The following is a 23,615-nucleotide window of genomic DNA, read 5'->3' on the forward strand; positions in this document are numbered from 1 at the left end:
GTGGGGATGAGTGGCGCTGTGGAGAGAGAGAGATGTGGACGGGTGGAAATACTGGGGGGGGAAGGACTCCCTACCTACTTGTGACACGAGGCAGAGCGGGAGGTGTGGGATTGTGGTGGCGTCCTGGGCGTTTGGCTCCACAGCGCTGCGCTGTACACTGAGGGCTATCTCGGCCGGAGAAGGGGATGGAGATGGAGCGGAGCTTGCTCCTGTTCGATTTCCTTGGGCCTCGGAGGAGATACTGAAGAGGTCGTGCTTTAGCTGGAGACGCTGTGGCCAATTCATGCATAAAAAATCCAGGAGTTGACGGGAATAAGCCCAAGTCACAAGGAAAAGCAGCACGACAACATCCTCATATTGCGGAGCGTTGCTCCAGAGACAGGGGCTACAGGATCCGAGGATCGTGTAAGCTTTGCCATGCCTCTTGGGGAGAAAGCTGGGCAGGGGGCGCCGGATTACGCATTACCTGAGGTTCGGCCGAGGATGTTCGGTCGTTACACCGTCTTTGCCAAGGTCGTAAACTCAATTTAATCACGTTCGGACGTAGATTTTTAAAGACATAGATGTTTATATCGCTGAATGCAACTGTGGAGGATAGTGCTTGTCTAGCTGTGCTTGGTGCTTAGGCTCCAAGTACTGTACAAACGTGTAGTACATGATTTCTAATCTTGGGGAGATGTGGGATGGATGCAGGGAAAGAGTCTCTTGGCTCGCTTCTGTGGAGAACCCGCGCAAACCCCACAGTCTACTGTATTGGCTCGGTCTCATGGAAGGCAATCGAAAAGAGCATTTAGCGGGTACTGGAGGCTGTCTACCAAGGAATCATGAGTGGGTTAATGTTTAGCTGCCTTAATTGGTTTCGTACTGCCACGTGGAGGACCATGGTGCTGGCGGCACTACAAAGCTGGGGTAGACTATGCAGAGTACATGGCTCTGGTAGCAGGCGATTTATGTGGTCATCCCTATTGGGTACTTTACATTGTCAAGATGCTTCCCACCTTGGATACTCGAGTAAAGATAAGCTGAAATGTAATTGAACCATAGAAACCGTAGATATCATAAACTATCTTCCTAAGCAGCCTGACGCCACTTCTTGCCATAGATCTGCACCGCAATTATAGGCAAGAAACTGACCAGGAACATCAGGGCACTTCCAACTCCTGAGCTGGCGGCGATCCCAACATTGTCAAACATGTCGGGGAACCTGCTTGATGTTAGCACATAATTCACTGGTGGAAGAGCATCGACAGTAAGCTTACCAGAATGGACCGATGAAGCCCCACATCTGACGGACAAAGGTGATGAAGACACCGACGCTGCCCGAATCCTCAGGGTAGCAGTCGACGGCGTAGGTGACCATAACAGTCGTCACCAGCTGATTGCCAAAGGCAGCAATGGCGGTGCCGACCAGAGGGGAAACAACCCAGTGGTCTGCCTTGGCTTCTTGAATAGTCACCAAGAAGACAATCACGCCGACAATTGTCAAAATGACACCGGGGTAGCCGAGCCAGAGACGATACTCGGGCTCAGGCCGGTGTTGAGTCTTGCGTGCCCGGCGGCTCATCCAGATATCAGACATGGTGCCACCAATCTGTTCACCCAGAACGGTACCGATAATAACGCCGATGAATTGAAGGCCGAGTTGTTCGGCGTTGAGTCCGAACTTGACTTGCACGAGCTGGGGAACTTCCACCGTGATCATGACACTGCCGAACAAGAAAACCATGGCGTACGCGCATGCGGGAATCATCACACTGGGTCGTTTGGCCATGGACAGAGGATGAAGGAACTCGCGGAACGTCAGGGGAGTCGGGTCAATCCGCCGGAAAGAAAGGTACTGCGCTTTGAAGTCGGAGATACCCTCTGCACTGCCGCCGAGGTATCGGGTTTCAGGGCCGAAGAAGAGGTACAAGACGAATTGGACGCCGTTGACAATAGCCAGAACCCAGAACATCCACCGCCAACCGACTCTGTATGTAATGAATCCGTAAATCAATGGTCCTGGAAGGCACTGTTAGAAATGAAATCTCAATCGGTCGCGGAGAGAAGACTTACCAACTGGAACACCGAGCGTCACCATCAAGGTCCAGACACCAAGGTATCGGCCGCGTTCCTTCTTGAAGAATGTCTCGGTAACGACGGCACTTCCGATCGCCGCTGCAGGAGAAATAAAGAAGGCCGTAAGGGCTCTGCATGCAGCCAAAGATGCGTAGTCAGGACTTTTCGCACAGCCGATATTGCATACCAGACTGCAAATGAGTGATAGAAGGAAGATTGGTCGGCGTCCGTAGCGGTTGGACAAGGGCTTCCAGAATAAAGGTGCACCTCCCAGAATAGCAATCTGTAATGAGGTAAGGTAACTCGCTCTTTGCATTGATACTCCGAAGTCTTCTGCAATACTGGAGTAGGCGGGGATGATGGACGCTGTGAAAGTAGCCATGCAGGCATGGAAGGCAACGAGGATCAGGTTGGACAATTTCTATGAGAAGCAGCTGCTTAGTATGCTATACCGTCGGGGAAGATGCAAGCAGTGCTTACCTTCCACAGGGGCCAGTTGTATGGATCCGCGGCCGACGGACTGGGGATCGGATCCAGATCTAGAGTTCCATGGCGCTGGATAAGATAGTCTTTGTGTGATTGTGACAGGGAAGCGGCGGCAATCTCAGCATAGGAAGAGGGACCCTCTTCAACTTTCTCAAAGTATTCGCTGCTATCTTTCTCGATTTTCGTTTCTTCGTGGGTCTTGGGCGAGGAAGAAGGACGGACGTCCTCCGTCATTTCGATGGAGGGCATAACTCCTCTTCTTGAGCGGAAGTTATCGGTTGATTGAGGTTGTGATGCTGGTAAGACTAGTCCTGACAGGGACCACGACTGTTGGGCGACTTGTCAAGAGATTTCTTGAGGAAAGAGAGTGGAAGGGGTGTAAAGAACTGGACCCCAGATAAGGGCCGTCCAGGTTTATAAGCGAAACGGCCATTGCTCACGGTCCTTCTCCGCATATTCCGCAGCTAGAGCCAAGTTGAACAAGCGCTAACTGACTTGACGGGCAATGCATCTAGATTGTAGAGTTGAGCGAGGTCCGGGGTTTGCGTACGTATGTCTGGGGGTGGGCCATCAGCGAGTGAGAGGAGGCGATAGCTGGACACGAGGTGTGGAGAGGAGCGTGGGGATGGGTGAGATCCCCACAAACAGCATTCTCAACCCCTCGCTTGCCCAATCAATGTGATGTGGAAGGTGGCGATGGCTGAAGCGAACAGAAAAGACGGAATTAAGCGTGCTGGAGGAGTGACTCGCCCGGTGTCGGATCTTGCCCTTTTAGTCAATCTGCCCCGGACGACCGGGCGGTTTGACCCACTTCGGTCTTCCCTTCCTCAAAACCCCGGATCTGTGGGGAAGGCCTCAACTGCCCTCTCCTCCTCACCAACTGCACTGGTCGCTTCGAAAATAGTCCAGGCAATGAGACAGCAGAAAGAACTTCACACCAACTTGAAGAGCGAGATGTCAGCTTCCATGGCCTTCAAGCATTTGTGAACGTTGCGGCCGTTGCAGCTCTTTGCATTCTATCTCCGAAGTGCTAAGCGTCGCATTCTCCGGTCCCCACAAAGCTTGACGGAAACGTGATTCGCAGCAGCGGAATTTTCCCAACAGGAGTCAGGGCGTGTGATTGCGAAGGAATGTGGCGCTTAGCTTCTTGAGGCACCGGTCAAGACAAGCCCAGCTGACGTCTGCAACGAGATAGTCGGTGGCAATGTGAGTCCCATTCCTGTGGCCTCCCCCCACACAGCACCTAGTCGAGCAGCTCTTAGCTCAGCTGCATCTAGAGACGTAAGCAGGGTCTGTCTGTGTTAATTGCTGGTTCAATCTGATTATAAATGATAAGCAAACAACAAACTAAGACTAATCAATGCCGGTCTAGTGCACTCCATGAGCGGTCGGACCCCCTTCTTGACTCCGGTTCATCTGCTTGCACCACACCTGTCAGTATGATAGCAGATTGCTTCATGTGAAAAACTCTCAGTGAGATGTATAAGGGAATCGTGCAGCCTGTGGGTCACTTTTCCGACCGCCCGTACCGCGCGATTGATAAGGACCAGGTCGGGTAAGATGCTGGAACAATCCGATCGAGAGCTGGAACACAGTACGGTAGCGTAGCTCCAACCCGTGATAAGCTGACGGATCCCGCTCTTACGCTATTGTCAAGCAAATTCTGTAAGGACTATTCACCACCCGACCGCCTTCTTGCACCAACACACGGCAGACATGGGGGCGCACTACTGCCCGCAGGAGTCTACTAATGAGTATCTTACGGAGTCAAAGTGTATATTGCGCAATCCACAGCATATTCGTTGAGTTTGTTTTGAATGAATGTGGTATACTGACACTTCCTGTTGGCAAGTATATGTACGAACGAGTGGTGGTAGAAACATTCGCAACAAGTTACGCCCTGTTTGGCCAAGGAGAAACAGAACCCCTTAATGTGCTCCAGAAACAGCTACAGTTCATTTCTTCACTCCAGCAACAATCTCACAACAATCTTGCTAACCGAGTCTGTACTAGACACGACGGTTGTCAAACGTTTGCAGTCGCCGCTCAAGCCGTGGTTGTCACTGCCGTGCCCGAGGCGGTAATAATGGAGCTCGACTGAACGAGGGAGACGGCCTGGGGGATCAGGGTCGGGCCAGGGACAACATAGGTGGAGAGCGACTGGTAGATATTGAAAAGAATCCCAGCGTCTGTGGGTTTGTACAGCTCCGTGCCCAGGACTCCGGAAGGCTGGACCGTGCCGGTTCCAGTAACCTGAAGGTTGAAACACTGCATGTAATTCTGGGCTCCATTCTCACTTCCAGCTCCATGCAGAGCAATCAACTCGTGACGCAGCACATAGTATCCTGGCGCGATACTTGCCGGAATCTCCACCAGCCAGGAGTTGTTGTTGGCGATGAGCTCATCGTCTCCCCAAATACCAGGAGGATTGCTCTCATCCACCAAGCCAACACCATCGATCTTGAAGAACTCGAGGGTGGTCTTATCGACTGTCTCGCAGCTGGAGCCACAGTTGGCTAGGTAGCTGATGACGGGACCATGGTGGCTGTCAGGCCAGGTCGTCCATTGGAGGCTGATCTTGTCTCCAGCAGCAACGACTGCATGGCCTCTGGCATTCGTGGCGCTCAGATGACAAATCACATCATCTGTGTCGTATGCATCAGGGGAGATGAAGCCGTTAGCTGTGTTGGGTGTTTGCCATGCAACCACCACCGGAGGGTTGGAGTTGTAAGGGTCCGAATTGATGTCCCATCCACGGTAGGACACCCCGTTGATAACGATGTTTGACACATGACCATGAGCAGCTACGCTGGTAGCAGCTGAAAGAAAAGAGAGGAGTTTGACAAGCATGTTGATGTAGTTTTTCATCGGATCAATGCTGACACGAGCTTGTTATAGAGTCTGTCGATTCAACTGTCTTCACCAGGACGAGTACGACCTTTATATCTTCATCTCCCTCGGGTCTTCCACTACATTCTTTCATCTCTTCCAGAATCCGATTCACGGAGCTTTCCCCTTAAAGAGTCCGCGGCGTGCGACCTATAGAGCCAAGAGCTACGTGTATCCCGCTGACTGAGAACCAAGGACGGGATCGTGTGCTCGAGCATACGGGCGAGGAGAGATACTTCAGCAAGAAAGACTTCAAAGATTTGTCTTGCGACTCCAGAGCCAAGGCCTTGGAATACCATCTCCGCTCGTGAATGGTAGGGTTGTGTGGCCAGCCAAGAGAAAAGCCGGGGTAACTGACGCAAGAATGTGGAGCATTTTCACGTTGACGAGCTCGGTGCAGGTCTGAAGACGTGGCTGGGTCCTTGTCGGCTGCTCTTCAAGACTGAGGTGCTCATCAGAACTAAGCTTGATTCCCCACGGGGGGGGGGGGGGGGGTGGTCGCTCGGTCGTATGGCGCTCCGGCCAAGACAGATCTCCGGTCCGCTTCGAGAATGGAAACCTCCGCCGTATACATTTGTGCCATTATGGTTATACTGAAAGGAATGATCTAGTCTTACCATGACGAGCATCTCTTCTCTGTGGTTTGAAGTCCGCAAAAGGTACGAAGGACTGCACGAAAAAGAGCAAGCGTTGGCCTCCGCACCAGCACTTATCAACCACTCACGACAAACAAATCGGCGAGAAGAAGTACTGTATGCACTGAGATATACATATAAATGTACCTGCAGATCACTTTCCCCGCGCATGGCTAAATTACCGGACGGGCTTCGAATTAACCATGGACGACGGATAAGCGGGATTGCCTCCGACGGCGGACAGGGCCCAAGGGCTTGGCTGCACCGAGAGGGAGAGTCATCTGCACATTTGCCGTGAAGAGATGGCATGTCGGTTGGGTGCGTTGATTTTCAATAGGTTCTGCATCTGAATTTGTAAGACTTGTCCGGTGCATGCTTTTTTTGAGTGGGGCATCAATGAGGGTCCGTCGACGTTCATCTGCCTGGCTGAGTGCGGACCGAGCCGAGTACTGTACGCACTTCCCAGTAGCCACGGTAAGCAATATAAAACCAAAGAAAAGACATAACATACATCAGCATAAGTAACAGCGGTCACCAATCGCCCTTTCGCAGAAAATCTGTCAGCATGTTGCTGAGTCACCAACCCGTTCTTCCGTTTTCCCCGATCCTAGATCATCTAGATATAAGCTAAAATGATGCTTATTTTAGTGTGAATAGGTTCCTTGTCAACATGGTCCTCTGACCCCCTTCATGATACCAGTACCATTAGGGCTATGAGGACTTCCAATGTTGTTAGTCGCTAATTATGCTTACGAGAACTGTTCTCCTTCAAGCTTTTCTTGTACGATCTGCAGCCTTGAGCTGGGAGACTTATGTTCCTACTGAGATTTTTGGTTACTTTTCTTTCTACTATACCCTCATCTTATTGACTCCTGGTTGACCGCCCAAAAGTGAATCTCCGTTTTAGCTGTTGATTCGCAGCACCCACTCCCCGCGGGGTCGGTTCCACGGGCACATACAATTTCTCATCATTCTCGAAATACTCATCTATATCGAGCACGCGGGTGGTACTCGTGATCAGCAATTTGTACAGCGCTCCTCCCGCCCCGAGCAGCTTGACGAGCTTCTTAACCAAGCGCTTCGTCTCCCAGCCGAATTCGCGCGTCTCGTAGTAATTGATCCCGTCGAGGATTAGAAAGACCGGCTGCCGGCGCGGGAGGGCTTTGATCAGTTTGCGCAAGACCGAGACGAGAAAGACCGGCGTCAGGTTCGAGACCGCGCCCCGGAACGCCTGGGCGTCGTCGACGCCGAGACATTCGAGTTCGCCGAACGTTCACTGCCGCAGGAGCTGATGCAGAAGCACGGCCGTCACGATGGAGCCCGCGGACCCGACGTCGCGGTGGTCGGACGGCGGGTGCAACCCGCAGAAGTGGTGCAAGACGACGATGGGCCCGAGGCTCCGCAGGCTCTCGATCAGCAGCGCGCAGAAGAAGGAAAGGGGGCTGATCCGTTGCAGGGCGCAGTTTCCGTGGACGACGAGCGCGCGCGAGTGCCGGGATTTGAACCACCCGAAGACCTTAGGGTCGGAGATCGTCCAGCTCGTCCGTTGCTGGTCCGGTCCTGCCATGGAAAAGCCGGCTTGGAGCACTCGCTGCAGGGGCCCGTGGGTCGTTGCATCGCTATCATCTCTAGACGGCAGGACCGAAGGGAATGCCGCTTCCAGGGCTTGGATGATTTCCCCGGGAGTTATGTACGCTCGGGGCTTGGTAGACTCCGCCTTGTACTGGGAGATTTGCATCAGGTATTCCTGGATCCCTGTGCGTTGTGGTGAGTCGATTCCATCTCTGGAGAGTTGTCACTTCGCGAGGGAGTTAGGGCATACATTTGGTCTTGATCGACTGCTGTGTGAAAAACTCTATAAGCAGGGCTTTGATCTCAGCAACGGTCGTCTGCGTTCCTCCCACCCGGTCCGCGATCTGGAGCAGTCGATTCCGATCGCAGAATTGAATTGTGCGCTCGACAGTGTCTGACGCCTTCTTCACATCGTCGAGCTCGGCTTGGAGGGGTCGGTATGTGCGCTGAAAGAAGAGAGGTTTCAGGAACTCGACTGCAATGGTTAGCATACAGTCGGGAGGGGCGCGCGCGGCGACAAGGGCGTACGTACATGAACGGTCCTTGGTCCAGAAAGCGATGATAGCTTCCATGGCGGTCAATATCTTGAGGTAAAGTTGACAGGTAGCGGTTTGGAGGATTGGCTCTGAGCTGTACAGCTCGGCATACTGGCTTGCACTCTCCACCTTTTCGGGCAATGACTCGACCAGGGCGATTATCTCCTGCCGCGATCGATTCGCCGCCGAACAAGCCTGTCGAATGAGTGATTAGATTCTGGGTGTTCTCATGGTGTTGCTATCACAATTCATGCTTGCCCATACTCACACCTAAAATGAACTTGATCCCCCCGCAGACAACGGAGGTATAGTCCGTATCTGGGATCAGATTTAGGAAGGGTTCCACTGCCTCCGCCCTGCTTGCCCCCTTTCGGAAGAGCCTTCGGAACTTGCTCGAGGTGCTGTAGTGATCCTCTGCTTCTCGAAGTGAGGCGAAGACGTCCTGCCAGCTGTGCATCTGAGTGATGTTGGCCCGCACTTTCGCCGCGACCGATTCCTTTTTCCCCTTCCGTTGCATACTCATGTTGCTTTTCTCTTTGTCGTGCTCCGCATCCCAGGCCTCGAGGAGTTTGATAAACTTGACCTTGGCTTTCTCAGCCTGCTGGCGACTCTTTCTGTGAGAACAAAAGTCAATTCTACCCAAAACGTCACGCCCAAAGTTGAAAGGACAAGAACAAACTCAGCCTCATCTTTGTCTTGGGACTCCGGTTGCGCTCGATTTGCATCCGCATGATTCGTGGTTCGAGCTGCTGCGTGAGAGAGAAGACTTGACCATATCCGCTCAGCAAGATCTCTGGGAGTTCGGGGAGATAATCGCCAGGAGGCCAGTCATGCGTGGCCATCGTGCTTCTCGCTCGTGAGGCAGAGAGATGATGCTTCCGAAGTCGGTCGTATTGTTGTCCTTCAGGAAGATCAAGGAGAGAATTGAGAACAAATCATGACTGCAACCCTAGAATGCAGTAGTTCTTGAGTTCGTTCTCAGTTCGTTCTGTGAAAGCCGCAGGATGATGAGGAGGTGTCTCCACCAGAATGTTGTGTCGACCAGGGGTGTGCAGGAGCTGAAAGTCCACAAGATAATCTGATTGGGCCGAGGCGCAATGCGGCCTTTTCTAGCGTCGGTGATAGTGATGAGTCTACAATAAGCGAAGCAAACATGGCAACCTCAGCCCCTCCTCTCACTCGAGGGGTACTTTTGGTCGGCGAGGCGAGCAATGATGCTTTTCTCCCAGATCCAGCCTCTTTCCCCTCCAACACCCCCAAAGGCTCTCAAACTCAGTTATTGGCAAATCCATTCAATAAACCCCATTCACACGGCGCCATGGCAACTTCTACACAATTATCCACGTCTCCTATCGCTCAACACAGTGACCTGGAGTCTCAGAACTTAGTTCTCGAAACGAGAGAAGGCGAGCAGTCCGCCATTGGTGTTGTATCTGATCAGCAACCAGCTCAACCAGAGGATGGCGTACCAGTTGACGCCAACAGCGAAGCTCTACATGGAGCGATAAAGCCTGACCTTTCCGCGGAGACTTTTTCTGAAGAAGTCCTCGATGCGATAAAGAAGTTACATAAGGGCTGGGATGACTACGTGAAGCACGATATGAACGGCAAGTCTCTTTCGCACGATAATATAACCTATTCGACACGTATTCTGCGTCTATATGAGAGATCAATGTCGCTGGGGTCAAGAGTTGCACAAAGTGACTTCTTGTCGTTCATGATTCAGTCATATTTCCGGCTGGTGGATGACCGGTAAGCGCTCTCCTCCATCCTCCAACGTGTGGACGAATCTCACCCACCGGATCTGGCATACAGTTTATTCGCACTCGAAAGGGGTATTGCAACCCAAAAAGGCAGTCCAAATGCAGGCGAAGAAGAAATGTGTCAAAAGACTGACAAGGGTGACGAAGCCGAAAGAGCCTTCTCCGAGGCCACGATCCCAAACAAGAACCCGGTCCTGTGGCGGGACTTTAAACGAAAGGAGGAACAGGAGAAGATTAGCAATGTTCATGCCATCGACGTCCTCATAGGCGAGGTGGTCATTCCACATAATATCTGGCCGAATTTCCATGCAAGAAACACCCTTTGTCTGTAAGACATACGCCGGTCCTGGTTCTTGCGAGATATGATGCGCTTTCAAGACGATAACGAAACTCCGAAGGATGCTCCGATTACAGCAAACGCGTCGCAACTGGCCGCGGGGGATTATACGTCAATGCCGGATCGGATCCGCATCAACGGAACGTCCCTACAGAAACTACTGGAGAAGGTTCTGGATTTAGAGCTCTATAAGGAGGGCTCACCGATTGTCTTGCTCAAACCATATAAGATTCTTGCACAGCATGAAAAGACAATCCGTGGTGTCCACGCTCAGTTGCGAAGGAAATTTGGGCCGACCCCCACCGGGAGAACCGTCCCCGACCTCGACTTCGAGCCAGAATCCCGGCAGCTCTCATCGGTTTCACCAAGGCGGGAGCTCTCGCGACGAGGAAGAAGAGAGGATGTTGGAAGAATGCGGTTCGGAGCAAGCCTACAAAGAGTTGTCTTGTTTGATCGACGTTATGGACCACGAACCGGCTCCTCTCAAGGCACTGGAGAAGGGCTCCGTGGAGAGAATCTTCTACTCAGACCTCTGGCATATCTTTAATCCTGGACAAGTAGTGATAACCAGACAAGAGCCTCTTCATGCCTATCGGGTGCTTTATGTCACTGCCGGTCGCCCATACTTATCGCCCCCTGCATTGGAAGGTGATGATTCCGGGGATGGGTACAAAGTCCCAGCCAAAGAGAGTGACCTTCTTGTCCACTGCTACCAGATTCAGTTCGATGGGCAAAGGTTTGGCCCGGTCACTCATACCTTCAACATCCAACCATATTCTGGGCGGCTCCGAGTTAAGGACCTGCCCATTTATCCCCTCCAATTCGTCGAAGACCCAAAGGTCCTCAAGGAAACTCTGGTATCTAGTGGTCGGAAATTCTTGAGGGTTTCAAAAGGCACGCATCTGCAATACAGCGGACCGAATCTGCATGAGGGAGAAGAACTTGACAGCGAAGTCATTGTGGATTTTCAGACTGCGATCTGGGACAACCGGGATGAAGATCCAATTGGAATTATAAAGTAGAGTTCGGTGTCAATCCACCCAAGGGATCCAATCCAGCCGAAGTTACTTTGGTGTCCGCTGGAGGGTGTTGCCAAGTGGATTGTTGCGAAAATGACCGTGTATACAACGATCTCGACATCGACCATCGCAGGATAAAGGATTTCATAGCCCAGAATAAATTGCTGACCACGGACACTCGCTATCTCGATGACAACCCGGAAAACGTGCCAGAGGAGGATCTTATCCTTTTCCCCAACCGAGTCTTCGCATTTGTGCTCAAAGATCGAAAATGGGGTAAGTACATGGACATGCACACTTGATACATAAAAAGCGTCTGCTGCATTTGTCCTGGAGCTAACGCTGGTATAGCGGTGATTGATCTCAACTACGTTGACCTCGATGCTGGCGCCGACAAACCGAAGGATCGTGGATGGAACTCGTTGGTGTTGCCCCTTGGTCACAAAAAGATGGTTCAATCGCTTGTCCAAGCGCATTTCCGTCATCGTCGTGAGGAAGCACTGGATCGGAACTCACAGGCGGATCTTATCCGAGGGAAGAGTGCGCTTCAAGAACTCTATAGCGTCCTTGAAACGAGCTAATCTTCCGAGTGGCAGGCAAGGGACTTATCATTCTCCTCCATGGTGCACCAGGAGTGGGGAAAACGTCAACTGCTGGTAAGGATTGATTGAGAGAACCACCCAGTAAGAAGACACTGACCGGCCTGTAGAATGTGTCGCTGAGCTTTGTAACCTGCCACTGTACCTCATCACCTGTGGTGACCTGGGAATCACAGCCACCGACGTGGAATCTCGCCTGAAGTATATATTCACTCAAGCGCAGAAGTGGAAATGTGTTCTCCTATTAGACGAGGTGAGTTGCTTAACACAAGTCGAATAAATGCTCTGGGGCGTCGGAACTGATACCCGACACCAGGCCGATGTCTTCCTGAGCCAGAGAGAGACCAATGTGAAGCACAATAGCCTGGTTTCGGTCTTCCTACGCGTTCTCGATTATTACCAGGGTATCCTCTTTCTCACCACGAATCGAGTCGGCAAGATCGACGAGGCCTTCCGGTCCCGCGTCCACATCAGTCTCTACTACCCCCCGCTCGACAAGAGCTCCACGCAGAAGATCTTCACCGAGAACATGAACCTGGCCGAGAAGCGTGGCAAGAGCGTGATCCGGGTCAACCGGGACGAGATCCGCGACTTCGCCCGGGAGCACTACCGGAGCAACGACCCGCAGCGCCGCTGGAACGGCCGCCAGATCTGCAATGCCTTCCACATCGCCATCGCCATCGCTGAGGACCGGGCCGCCGAGAAAAATGCCAAGGCCGCCGCGGAGGGCAAGGAGCGGAGGCATACCCCGGTCCTCAAGGCCGAATACTTGAGGATGGTCGAAGCGGCCTCCACGCGGTTCGACGACTACCTGCACACCGTCCACGGTATGGGCCAGCAGGACCTCGCGAAGCAGGGCTCAGCCCGCAGGGATGACTGGGAGGAAGACCGCGACCGACGAGACAATCGGAAGTATCAATCCAGTCGTGCAGCCGACTCCCGGCGGCGAAAGGTAGAGGAATCCTCAGAGACTTCGATGACGGAATCCAGCGAGGCAGAGAGCCATAAGCATACTTCGTCAGAGAAGGATAGCGATGATGACTCACAGGGCGGGAGAAAAGAGGAAGTGGAGCCTTCCAGCTCAGATGAAGAACCCTCGTTGCGAGAGTCGCGAAAGCGCTCAGATCGAAAGAAGGGTTCGCAGACCAAAGAACGTAAGAATGAGCCAGGGGAGACCCGAAAGAATGGTACGCGATCTTCGAGAAAGAATAGAGACAGTCGCTAGATGACTGTTTCGGTAGTTGATCTAGAAGGAATGGATATGAAGACCTATCCAGACGCTAGTCCTATACCTTACATATAGACTTCGGTACAGATTATATCAAGTATCTTAGAGATAGGACACTCGAGCCGAAATGCTCTTTTTGGAATAGACATGCTGGCCAGGGTAGTTAGAAGTTATAAGCCACCCTCCCTGAGCTTTCGGAAATCCAAACGAGAGGCAAAAACATACAACAGAAGGCAATCGCTGGTGGTCACCCACCAACTATTCACCTCCCGGCATGTAGCTTCAATACAGTGAAGGCAGGTGGATACTGTGTAGATGAGTGTGGGCTAGATAGAGTAACCTGATAACCCAATCTTGGTTCTGATCTCGATTAGGGCTAACCATCAGCCCACCATAGAGCATCATAACTCATGCATCTTCAGAACAGTTATCCTTTACTATCAAACAGAGTGTTGTTGACGCATAGATCACTGTATAAATGATTGTAATATGTGAGTGGTGCATAGCGCCAACAGTATCCTCAATACTACTGCTTTCTTCTTCTCCCCCCCTCAAACCCCACTGACTAGTGATCATCCAATAACTTACCCCCATCACCAGTGCCGCCAGCACCATTACTTGTACCATCGTCCGCCTCGCAGATATTCAAAAAGCCGAGGCCGAACTACGCTGATGAGCAAGTAGCTTTTGCTGAAATGGGGTTTGTTCTTTGGAAACCACTTACCGATACGCACTGCACTGCAAGTACCACTCCCTACTGAAAAGCGTTAGTTCCTTCGATTCTTCTGATCGCTGGTATAGCATCCGGAGCCTCTTACGGGCGGTACTGTACAGCCAACAACAATCGTAACTTGGGATCCCAAGATCCTAGTCGGGACCACGCGCGGACAGCATTTTGCAGCCTGGCCAGATTAACAGCCGGGCTAGAACGAATCCAAAACGACACACGGTTAGAATCTGGGGGGTAGGCTCATATTCGTGGTCTGCGTGAGATATTGAGACACCCCCATTACTGGAATTTCGGACGGATGCATAAAGGGGAATGATTGATGATGTTTGGCCTCGCGGTCTGCTTGACTAAAGTACAGGGTGTACTACCCCCGCTCGTAGGTTGGCTTGGTATTTTCGGACTACTTAACACCTCCCATCCGACTATTCCACAAGAAGAGACACTATTCGCTATACTAAACGCTGCTGCACTCCGAAATACCCACCTGCATGTGAAAGATTTGGAACGCTAACGGGAACCAAGGCCCTCCATCATGTAATCAACTGTACTATACCTCATCAATGTATCCCAGTCACTCACTGCACTCAACCTTATCCCCTCCCCCTCCCCTCCACAACCCCAACCACTCCTCCACAATCCCACAATAATCCTCAGGCCCATAACTCTCGAACCACTCGCGCAGCACCCCGTCCTTCCTTCTGACCCGCAGGCCCAGATCCTTCAAGAGCAGATCCACATACGGCAGGCCCTCGTAGAAGGCGATCGGGAACCGGTGCCCGAAGCTCCCCGGGTACCGCCACTGCGAGAACTGCGAGTGCAGCAGCGTGTCCCGCCAGATCTGGTCGGCGGTGGCTCGGCCTACTGGTAAGGATGTGGTGGGGTTGTCTGAGCGGTTGTCATCGTCACCACCACCACTACTGCTGAAATACGCCGTGAGCCAGAGGGCTTGCGTCTGCGCGCACACGGCGTTGAGGGTTGTTGCTACGAAGCCGGCGAAGCCGATGCTGCGGTCGTTGATGAAGGCCGGGGGCACCATGAAGCGGTAGAGGCGCCAGGGGGCGTCGTCGCGGTGGGGCACCTTTGTGTCTGCTGCCGCGGCGGCGGCGGCGGCGGCGGCGGCGGCAGCAGCAGCAGCAGCAGCAGCGACAGCTTCTTTATCCATGATACCGTTGTTCAGGAACTGGAATTGGAGGAGGATCTCGCGATCGATGCGCTCAGCCTGCGGGTTGCGCGCGCCCTGGGTGCGGGGGAAGCCCATTTGCTCGTGGACCTCGGCGGGCAGGAACTTGATGGTCGGCCAGTGCTGCCAGCCCCCGGAGACGATTAGGGCGTCGACGTCGAGGGAGGGGCCGTCATGCAAGTAAACAGAGCCCGGAGCAGCGAGGTGGTCGATGTCGGCCGTGTGGATCTGGATCATGCCGCTGTCGATGTACTGGAAGAAGTCGGGCGGGTAGTTGCGGGCGCTGAAGCCGCCGGCCGGGGTGAACGGCTTGATGGCCTGGGGTTGCAGCTTGCGGGTCTCGGCGCTGCGGACGAGGGCCGGGTCCTGCAGGCACGTGGTGCTGAACCAGGTCCAGAGGTGTCGCGAGATCCACTGGCCCATCGTCGTGCCCTGCAGAAAGCGCGGCATCCAGCCGCCGCCGTTGCCGTCCGGGTCGCCCCAAGGGCAGGGACTCAGCCAGGTCATGCACCGCGTGGTCACGATCTTCTCCATCCAGAGGCGGAAGGGCGTGGCTTGTGCCGGTAAAAGGCGCGCGGGCCCGTGGCCGGACTTGCGCAGGATCCAGTGCACCCGGGTGCCTAGGGAGGCGAACTGGTAGGCGGCGTCCCAGGCGGATTTGGAGCCTCCCACGACTGCCACAGCTTTTGCGGTGTTGTATAGCTCGTGGTGACTGGCGAGGTCTCTGCAGTGGAGTAGTGGACGCTCGAAGGATGAGGCGCCAGGGTATTGGGGCATAACAGGCTCGGAGGCCAGGCCTGTTGCGACGATCAGACGATGTGTGTTGATCGTGATGGGTTGCTTGTCTTGAATGGCTGAGATGGACCACGACCCGTCGGAACATTTCTCCACGGTTTCAACACGGCATGAGAGACGGATACGGCGGTGGAGATCGTACTGGGTTGCGAAGGCCTCGAAGTACTTGTACACCACCTCACCTGGTACATGCTGGTGCCACTTCACACCGAAGCGTGCCTCAGACATGGGAAAGTCGCTGTACGCATAGCTGCCCGCGATACTGTTTGTCTTGACGCCGCGGCACAGCCTATCCCGGCCCCACACTCCTCCCACAGAACGACTCGCTTCAAGAATCTCCACGGTAGCAGCGGGATTGACATCTAGATACGTTTTCGCGGCCATCAGGCCATACAGACCTGATGCATATCACGACAGCTGATTAGTGGAACACATTCTCCTCGGTGACAATGTGCGGCTTACCGGCGCCAATGACCACCATATCGTTCATTTCTGCCATAATTACTGTAGATGCGAGATGTATCAGTATCGATAAGCTTGCTTCTGGGAACACTGGGCTTATCGTACAAGCTCGTCGCTTCTTATCCCTCCCAGCAGAAGTGCTTCGTTGCTCCTATCCTCAATTCATCATACACTATTCAAACAGATACTTCATGGAAATCAAATTTCATGCCGAGTAAATCAAGTTAAATCAGGTTATTGCCTGCGCGGATCCGGTTCTCGACGTTTCATACTTCTCAGCCGACGAATAAGGTCAAACTTTCCACAGATCATGGTGTATTTAGCTCTGAATGATACTTCGGAATCCAGCGGATGAAGTCACAATGGCGACATCAGTGAATTGTCGTGTATATTTTCACGAAACCTGATACTTGGTATCATAAGGAGAGTAGACAGACCAGAAGAGTAGGGCTTTGAAAGGACTCATTCTTGTCACGAGGAGACGAGGCATAGTCGAAATCGCAGGAGGCGACCCGCGCCAAGTCTCAAAGCCCATGGCTAGTACAATTGATTGACTTTGAGCCTGACTGTGGAGCATTTCCCAATGCAGGAATCGCACATTGTGAACTGAATCATGATACCGGATTCATGGGGTGGCCAGAAACCCTGACTGCGAGTCCGTGCGTGCCCAGTTCACGGGGAATGGTGCTCTCAACCAAGAAAGCAGACCCCGAGCCTAGGCCACAGTCAAAGCGCGAGATCTACAGATCTCTTCAGGATTGGCAAGTTCGCATCACGGATTAAGACTCCGCCAACGAGCTCGGTGGCCGTTAAAGAGAGTTTCCTCACGACTTGAGCCGCCTATGAACACTCACGATTAGCGACCACTCGACAGCCGAAACAGTTTCCTCACAGTAGCACCATGCACTATGACAGCACGTTCGTCAGAACCTTGAACCTCTTCCCTTCGATGATAAACTTTATCACACACCATGAACGGTTCGAGATGTAAACATGGCGCCAGTTGACTCGGCGTGGCCTGTGCCCAGTTTGCGGGACTCTAATGTTGTCAACTTTGGCAGAGGCAACTCACTCCACTTGGCAAGTCTTTCATCTTTTTGAAAGAAATGCTTCTTACGCTGCAGATAGCTTTTCTTCCAGAAAAACGTTGGTCGAGCTGCACGTGCGATGTCAGGGTTTTCTGGGCCAAGATTTCTGCCCAATGCAGTTTCCACTCCCTCCCCGCGGTAGCGGCTAAAGTCGCCTTCTGCAGGCCGGCATGCAGAGCGACCAAAGCGTCTGGAAATCGGAAAGAAACCTATCTGGCTGGGTTCTGAACCCGGTTGTCGATCAGCTAGCGGCCTTGTTCGCGATACGTTGAATCGCGATGAATATGGCTATAAAGGGACCAGGCGCATAGAGGAGGCACTGCTGATGGAGTAGACCTGCTGCAAGATATTCGCTGAGTTTTGCATCTGATTTCCAAATCCAATCGTCGCAATGTCCCATATGACAGGCCTATTTGTTCTTTTCCCCGCCCTTCTAAGTCTTTACTTGGTTGTAGCTCTAGCGGGACGCTGGCGCAACAGGCCCCCTCTTCCACCTGGACCTAGGAGCGTGATTCCCTGGATTGGAAATCTCGATGCTCTACCAAAAGGTGGTCAGAAGGAGTACCTTCACTGGCTGCGCCATTGTGATCTATACGGTGAGTATACAGCCTAACCAAGATAGCCGTGAAAGGTTTATGCCGTGCGGAATTGACATGCCAGCAAAGGCCCAATTAGCTCCGTCACAGTCATGGGTCGAACCTTTGTGATATTGAACGATGTTAGTTTGGCCTTTGAGATGCTCGAAAAGCGTGGGGCCATCTATTCTTCCAGGCCACGGCAGGTGTTTTGTGGTGACATGTATTTCCCCTTCTCCGTGGCATATGCACGGCAAAGTGAGCAAATGACCAAACTCTATCAGGATTGGATGGAGCCAATCCGTCGCTCTGTCAACTTACTCGGAACGGCTGCGCATTCATAGGAAGAATACGATGTGTGTGCTTGGTTCGCCAGCCGCAGCGGCTCGATTTGAACCATTGCAGGAGAAAGAAGCCGCTCATTTTCTCGCCCGGGTACTGGAAAATCCCGATGACTTGGTAGAACATATCCGAAGGTTCGTCATCCTGCATGAGCATCTTGCATACAGAAATGAGCTGACAAGAATTTTTGTCCAAGCGAAGCAGGATCATTCATTCTCAACCTGGTTTACGGATACAAGACGAACAAACAAGGTTCGGATCCTCTAGTTGAGTTAGCGCATAAGGTAATGGAGGAGTTTGCACAGGCTTCTCTTCCCGGGGAGTACTTGGTGGATCTAGTGCCATGTTGTATGTACTCCTTCTTCTTTCGTAAAGAGAACTAATCAGGAGCAGTGCAAGCTATCCCAGACTGGATACCGGGAATGAATTTCAAGAGAGTCGCAAAGCGCTGGCGACACAACCTGACGAGAATGACTGAGCTTCCTTATGCATTTGTGCGGCATAAGATGGAAACGCAACAAGACTCGGATTGCTTTCTATCGCAATTGTTACGCGGAGCAAAAGACGAGTCTAGCCACAAGTGGACGGCCTTGTCGCTATACAGCGCGGGAGCTGACACTGCACGTTGTCCCACTTCACAACACGGGGTAGAAGTATTGCTGACACGCTATAGACTGTATCAGCTCTTTCAACCTTTATTCTCGCAATGACTCTGTATCCTGATGTTCAAGGAAAGGCGCAAGCTGAGATCGACGAGGTGATCGGCAAAAACAGGCTTCCAACTTTCAATGATCGTTCGGATCTACCCTACATCAATGCGCTCGTGAAAGAAGTTCTTCGATGGCATCCGGTCACTCCAATGGCATTACCGCATACCAATGTGGAGAGCGATAGCTTTCATGGGTACTTTATCCCGAAAGAGTCAATCATTCTGCCCAACGTCTGGTAAGCCTCCTTCCGGATATTTGAGGCTCATACGCTCACATTTTGGAAGGGCGTTTATGCATGATCCGCAGACTTACAATCACCCGATGACATTCAAGCCTGAGCGTTTTCTGTCATTGGAGAGTAAGAGCCCGGAGCTTGATCCGCGGAAAATGGCATTCGGCTTCGGGCGGCGACTTTGCCCCGGACGTATACTGGCAGAATCGTCAATCTTCATCATTGTTGTGCAGTTTCTGGCGGTATTCGAGGTCAAAACAAGGCAATCTAGCCAGGATGAGAAACACAAGCAAATGAGCCCGGAGTTCCAGCCAGGGGTTATCAGTCACCCAGCGCCATTTGACTTTCGGGTTCGAGCGCGGAGTCCACACTGTGAAGCGTTGATCCGTAGTTCCCAGGAAGCCCACCCATGGTTGGAAAGCGATGCACATACACTGGCGCATCTTGGTTTCTGATAGAGTTTTGTGGCCATGCAGGCTGATATCACAGGATCAAAATCCTCGTATTGCGATGTGATGTAATCGGTTGACATTATGGGTAGACGCCCTAGATTCAAGGATGATCATGTATGTGTGGGTAAACGTCAGCGGAGTGAGAGGTCATTGTATTTCAGCTACCTTCTTCGTGAATCCTGCGTGTTTGTTTGCCCCAGCCTTGATTTCAGACATGCAACTGTGGTTTCGCGCTTGGCAGAGCCGTTACCTTGTTTGCGTTGTCACGCAAGCCGAGATTGGGGGCGGGGACCAAGCATAGTATAGGTACTAAGCCTTCAAGCCTGTTAAAGACGGCCTTGGCCACGAGTTGTGCTGGAAAGTTCATGTCTCCAGACAAGGCCATCCATCATGTCTGATTTCTTAAATGAAACCACTTCTGTGACTCCACTGCCTACAGACGATATTGTGTCATGTGTGCGGATTGGCAAAGTCAAACAACTGGGACCAGGGTCTGTGACTTCAGCCATCGAGAAGTCACCATGTGCGGGCAGGGTGTATGTCACCGATCAGGGTATAACTGGCGATGAACAGGCGTACGAACACCATGGTGGGGTCGACAAAGCCTTGCATCAATACTGCTCTCGTCACTACGAGGCCTGGAAGCGAGAGGTTCCCGAGCGAGCACACTTGTTCAACATGGGCGGATACGGAGAGAATATTTCAGCACACACCTTCGATGAAACCAATACCTGCATCGGCGATATCCTTGAGATCGGCTCTGATGGCGTTCTAGTCCAAGTCAGTGAGCCCCGACAGCCATGTTTCAAGCTAAATCGCCGCTTTGAGTTCGCGCAAGCTTCAATCCGAACGCAAACAACCGGACGGACCGGGTGGTATCTGCGCGTCTTGAAACCGGGTTTCATACAGGCTGGTGATCGTATTCGATTGGTACGTCGAATTAACCCCAGATGGTCGATTAGCGAAGTGGGGAAAATCCTCTGGGAGGATCGAAAGAATATCGAGTCATTGAAGGAACTCAGTGACCTGCCTGGGCTTGGCAGAGAGATTGCACAGGTATTTCGCCGGCGCCTTGCCACTCGAGAGGATGAGGATATGCTGTTTCGTCTAAACGGCGAGGCGTCAATGTGGGAGGAGCCAAGGAGTTGTGGAGCAGCCAGGACAGTGAACTTGGTCATTCTTGTCAAAGTGTTTCTATTCGTCGGGATTGTGTTTGGCTTATGGATTGTACTGAGGCGGGTTGTGGTCCATCTAGAGGTCAAGGATCATCAGGACAGTGTGAATAGTGGACTGTGAGAATAAAAAAGAAGATGAGCTAATAGGTATTGTGAGTTGCGAATTTCCCGTTCCTCATCCCGGAACCGATGCTTACCAATCTCCGTAAACCAAGAATTGCAAAATAAGCAACTCGTTCTCCGGGACGTTTCACTAAAGGCAAAGTAAAGCAAGCGGGGACATGCAAAATAGGGCACCATCGCATCCGGGCGGGCTGGGGACCATAGATCGACGTAGTAGATTGTAGAGGCGGCATCCCCCAACTCTCTTACCAGCTGCCACATGCCAGATGAGGTCCTGAATAGTTTAAAACGACTTGTCCGCATTTGTTGAGGAGTAACCAGTGGTTTGGTTTCAGATTCACAAATCACCTGTCGAGGCAGTCGATCCACAACCATCTCTTCGGTGCCAAATGCATATCCGACATTCGACAGCTTCAAAACGCGCGTCTGCACCCGGCTCTACTGTCCATTGCACGGACTAGTTCCTGTCTCAGGGAGATGGAATTTGGATTTTGCTGACTTCAACAGTACCCATCAATACAAGAAAAAACTCGTGTTGGTTACGCCTGAAGGCGATCGTCACCAGCACTGCGTAGAAGTGCAAGGCCAGCGAAGAAACAGTGCTAGCGCAGCCGACGACATACTAGCAGCGGCGGTTTGATGTTCAAAAAAGCATAGGATCGGAGCATGTTCGTATTAAGGCATAGTAGGCACAGCCACACTTACTGCAGGGGTGGAAAACAGCGCAGTGCATACAACTACAGCATAATATACAACAAATTGTCGTCAGGAGAACACCTCCATCCCTCACTCACACGGGCTGGCAATTTCCTGGACATAGAAGAGCACTCCAAAGCGAGTCAAATCAGATACCCATGCTCAAATGCCAATGTTGCAGACTCGAACACAGTTCCAATCTTGCAAACATGGTTTACCCCCTTTTGACCCACCAAGCCGTGCCCATCACAAGCACCCCTGTAATCACCACCCATCGCATCAAACCCCTCCTGATGTAATGCGCCGCCGCCTGCTCCATCGCCTTGGAATCATTGATCTTGGGAAATGGCATATCCTTGGGGACCTCCTTCCCCAAGCCCCGACAGAGCGGCTCCCACCCGTCCCGAACATCAAACACCACCAACCGATCCGCCGGGACCACCTCCCTCAACCACTTCAGATGGCGCTGGTAGACCCACGCTTTATCCTGCGCTTTGCCATCGTAGACTCGCGCCCACTGCGCTCTCACCAACGAGATGAAGGTCATGAAATGTCGCATCCCGGGCAGGGGCAGTAGGACCGCCCACAAGAACCACGGGGCCACAACCGAGGTGAGCGTGTCGATGCTCTGACTCCAGGCCTGCGGATCGCGCACCGTGACGACCACTTTAGCGTCCGGGTAGAGCGTAAGCAGCTCGGGTACCAAGTGTGAAGCGGGCGCGTCCGTGATGGCGGCGTAGCCGGTGGTGAGGGAGTGGAGGAGTGACAGCGTGTGGTCGGTGTCATTGCGCAGCCATGTGCGAAGAAGGTGGTTCCAGCGCGGGAGCTCCGTGGGCGGGCCGAGGGTGATCTGCGTGCCGCCGTGGTAGACGGGGCCCTCCAGGAGGATGGAGAGGGCGGCGCTGAGCGAGGCAGTGCCTGTGCGGGAGAGACCGGCGCCGATGACTTGGATGGTGGTGTCGGGCTTTGGGGTGGAGGGAGATTGGCCCATTTTCAGCTGGAATAGTAAATAGTTGTTGCAGTGGACAAGGATGGATTGGGTGGGAAGGGAGGAAGTGGAGTGGTAGGGATGGTTTAAATAAACCGTGCCCCTGGATTTGGCTATGCTACCATGATATGTCAATTTCTGAATCATAGCCGCATCGTCCCTGCAATGTAAATGTTTGGCAGGGGCCGGCGGGAAGATCCGTCGGTTTTGGTCCAGTAAGCTGGTCTCTGGCGTTTGACACTCTACTATCAAATTTAAGACATAATTTCATATGCGACAGGCTCCAGCGAAGATGACACTGCGCAAATGGCCCGGATCTTACCGTGGTTGTTCCCCCTCTTACTACCGGTCAATTGTTGCTTGGTTGAGATACAAGCACCTCGCCATGTGACCGCGCGGGGACTTTCTCTCAAGGACTACTACGGTGCCAGAATCGAACCGAAACCAGTCTGGAGGGTGATAAATCCGATTTTGATCCCTGTTTGCTGCCAATTGTCTCAGCAGAATCCTAGGCAATGATTATGCAAATGGGCATGACGTGACAGTGAATAGTCGACTCCAAACATCAACAGAGCATGATGGATAAACCACTGGCGAGTGGTGTTTGATAAGGGGACTAGTGGGGTCAGACGATCCGGCTACTATAGCTGGTACTGGTCTTCCAGCTCGATTCCCACCGGTTATGCCCATTCCTCTACAGCAACCAGTTGACTTCAACAGGCTCTACGTGAAGAGGAATTTAGGAGGATTACAGTGGCCTCCGGATAAACAGTGGCGGAGCCAATGTCGGCATCGGGCTGGGATATCGTATGATATTTACTGGAGGGACGATACCTGGTTCTGGGAATGGTCGAGACTTTGAGTGTTCGTGGGATCTGGTCGGAGCTAGGGTGTTGGAAGCATTTGCTGCTTGCTTGTTGGGTCTGGTTTGTAACAGCCCTGGAT

General features: G+C 52.5%; 8 protein-coding genes across 8 annotated transcripts; 3 read left to right on the forward strand and 5 right to left on the reverse strand.

The window, feature by feature from the left end:
• Positions 1 to 1,083: 1,083 nt before the first annotated feature.
• On the reverse strand, positions 1,084 to 2,793 carry BO95DRAFT_397788 (putative MFS transporter; the record flags this gene model as incomplete). Its single annotated transcript, XM_025583788.1, has 4 exons — positions 1,084 to 1,204; positions 1,260 to 2,001; positions 2,056 to 2,479; positions 2,539 to 2,793. Coding segments are annotated over 4 exons (1,542 nt in total), but the record flags the coding sequence as incomplete, so codon positions are not given.
• A 1,797-nt stretch (positions 2,794 to 4,590) lies between these two features.
• BO95DRAFT_372546 (putative endo-1,4-beta-glucanase) lies at positions 4,591 to 5,412 on the reverse strand (the record flags this gene model as incomplete). Its single annotated transcript, XM_025583010.1, has 1 exon — positions 4,591 to 5,412. The coding sequence occupies one exon, from the start codon at positions 5,410 to 5,412 to the stop codon at positions 4,591 to 4,593; it is 822 nt and encodes a 273-aa protein (XP_025438223.1).
• A 1,518-nt stretch (positions 5,413 to 6,930) lies between these two features.
• BO95DRAFT_517750 (uncharacterized protein) lies at positions 6,931 to 9,169 on the reverse strand (the record flags this gene model as incomplete). The annotated part of the gene is made up of 6 exons (XM_025591921.1): positions 8,852 to 9,169; positions 8,445 to 8,790; positions 8,173 to 8,371; positions 7,891 to 8,115; positions 7,372 to 7,823; positions 6,931 to 7,299 (listed from the first exon to the last, which is right to left on the reverse strand). Exons 1-6 carry the CDS (start codon positions 9,016 to 9,018, stop codon positions 6,931 to 6,933), a joined length of 1,758 nt encoding a protein of 585 aa, XP_025438224.1. The 5' UTR covers positions 9,019 to 9,169.
• A 325-nt stretch (positions 9,170 to 9,494) lies between these two features.
• BO95DRAFT_517751 (uncharacterized protein) lies at positions 9,495 to 13,119 on the forward strand (the record flags this gene model as incomplete). The annotated part of the gene is made up of 9 exons (XM_025591922.1): positions 9,495 to 9,928; positions 9,992 to 10,263; positions 10,318 to 10,679; positions 10,765 to 11,294; positions 11,429 to 11,571; positions 11,647 to 11,835; positions 11,892 to 11,951; positions 12,005 to 12,147; positions 12,211 to 13,119. The coding sequence occupies 9 exons, from the start codon at positions 9,495 to 9,497 to the stop codon at positions 13,117 to 13,119; spliced, it is 3,042 nt and encodes a 1,013-aa protein (XP_025438225.1).
• Positions 13,120 to 14,423: 1,304 nt separating this feature from the next.
• On the reverse strand, positions 14,424 to 16,229 carry BO95DRAFT_372472 (FAD/NAD(P)-binding domain-containing protein; the record flags this gene model as incomplete). The annotated part of the gene is made up of 1 exon (XM_025583004.1): positions 14,424 to 16,229. A coding segment is annotated over one exon (1,806 nt), but the record flags the coding sequence as incomplete, so codon positions are not given.
• Positions 16,230 to 17,777: 1,548 nt separating this feature from the next.
• On the forward strand, positions 17,778 to 19,691 carry BO95DRAFT_506078 (cytochrome P450; the record flags this gene model as incomplete). The annotated part of the gene is made up of 7 exons (XM_025591183.1): positions 17,778 to 17,973; positions 18,043 to 18,175; positions 18,237 to 18,428; positions 18,491 to 18,639; positions 18,685 to 18,921; positions 18,978 to 19,239; positions 19,289 to 19,691. 7 exons carry the CDS (start codon positions 17,778 to 17,780, stop codon positions 19,689 to 19,691), a joined length of 1,572 nt encoding a protein of 523 aa, XP_025438227.1.
• A 387-nt stretch (positions 19,692 to 20,078) lies between these two features.
• Positions 20,079 to 20,984, forward strand: BO95DRAFT_506079 (MOSC domain-containing protein; the record flags this gene model as incomplete). Its single annotated transcript, XM_025591184.1, has 1 exon — positions 20,079 to 20,984. One exon carries the CDS (start codon positions 20,079 to 20,081, stop codon positions 20,982 to 20,984), a length of 906 nt encoding a protein of 301 aa, XP_025438228.1.
• A 791-nt stretch (positions 20,985 to 21,775) lies between these two features.
• BO95DRAFT_446720 (sulfotransferase family protein) lies at positions 21,776 to 22,784 on the reverse strand. Its single transcript, XM_025587451.1, has one exon. It carries the CDS (start codon positions 22,671 to 22,673, stop codon positions 21,897 to 21,899), a length of 777 nt encoding a protein of 258 aa, XP_025438229.1. The 5' UTR covers positions 22,674 to 22,784; the 3' UTR covers positions 21,776 to 21,896.
• Between the last annotated feature and the right edge of the window lie 831 nt (positions 22,785 to 23,615).

Source organism: Aspergillus brunneoviolaceus, assembly GCF_003184695.1.
Source record: "Aspergillus brunneoviolaceus CBS 621.78 unplaced genomic scaffold BO95scaffold_75, whole genome shotgun sequence".
Taxonomy (NCBI): domain Eukaryota; kingdom Fungi; phylum Ascomycota; class Eurotiomycetes; order Eurotiales; family Aspergillaceae; genus Aspergillus; species Aspergillus brunneoviolaceus.

Excerpts from the sequence above, each read along its gene's own strand:
- BO95DRAFT_446720 (XM_025587451.1), bottom strand. The coding sequence starts at position 22,673 with ATGGGCCAATCTCCCTCCACCCCAAAGCCCGACACCACCATCCAAGTC.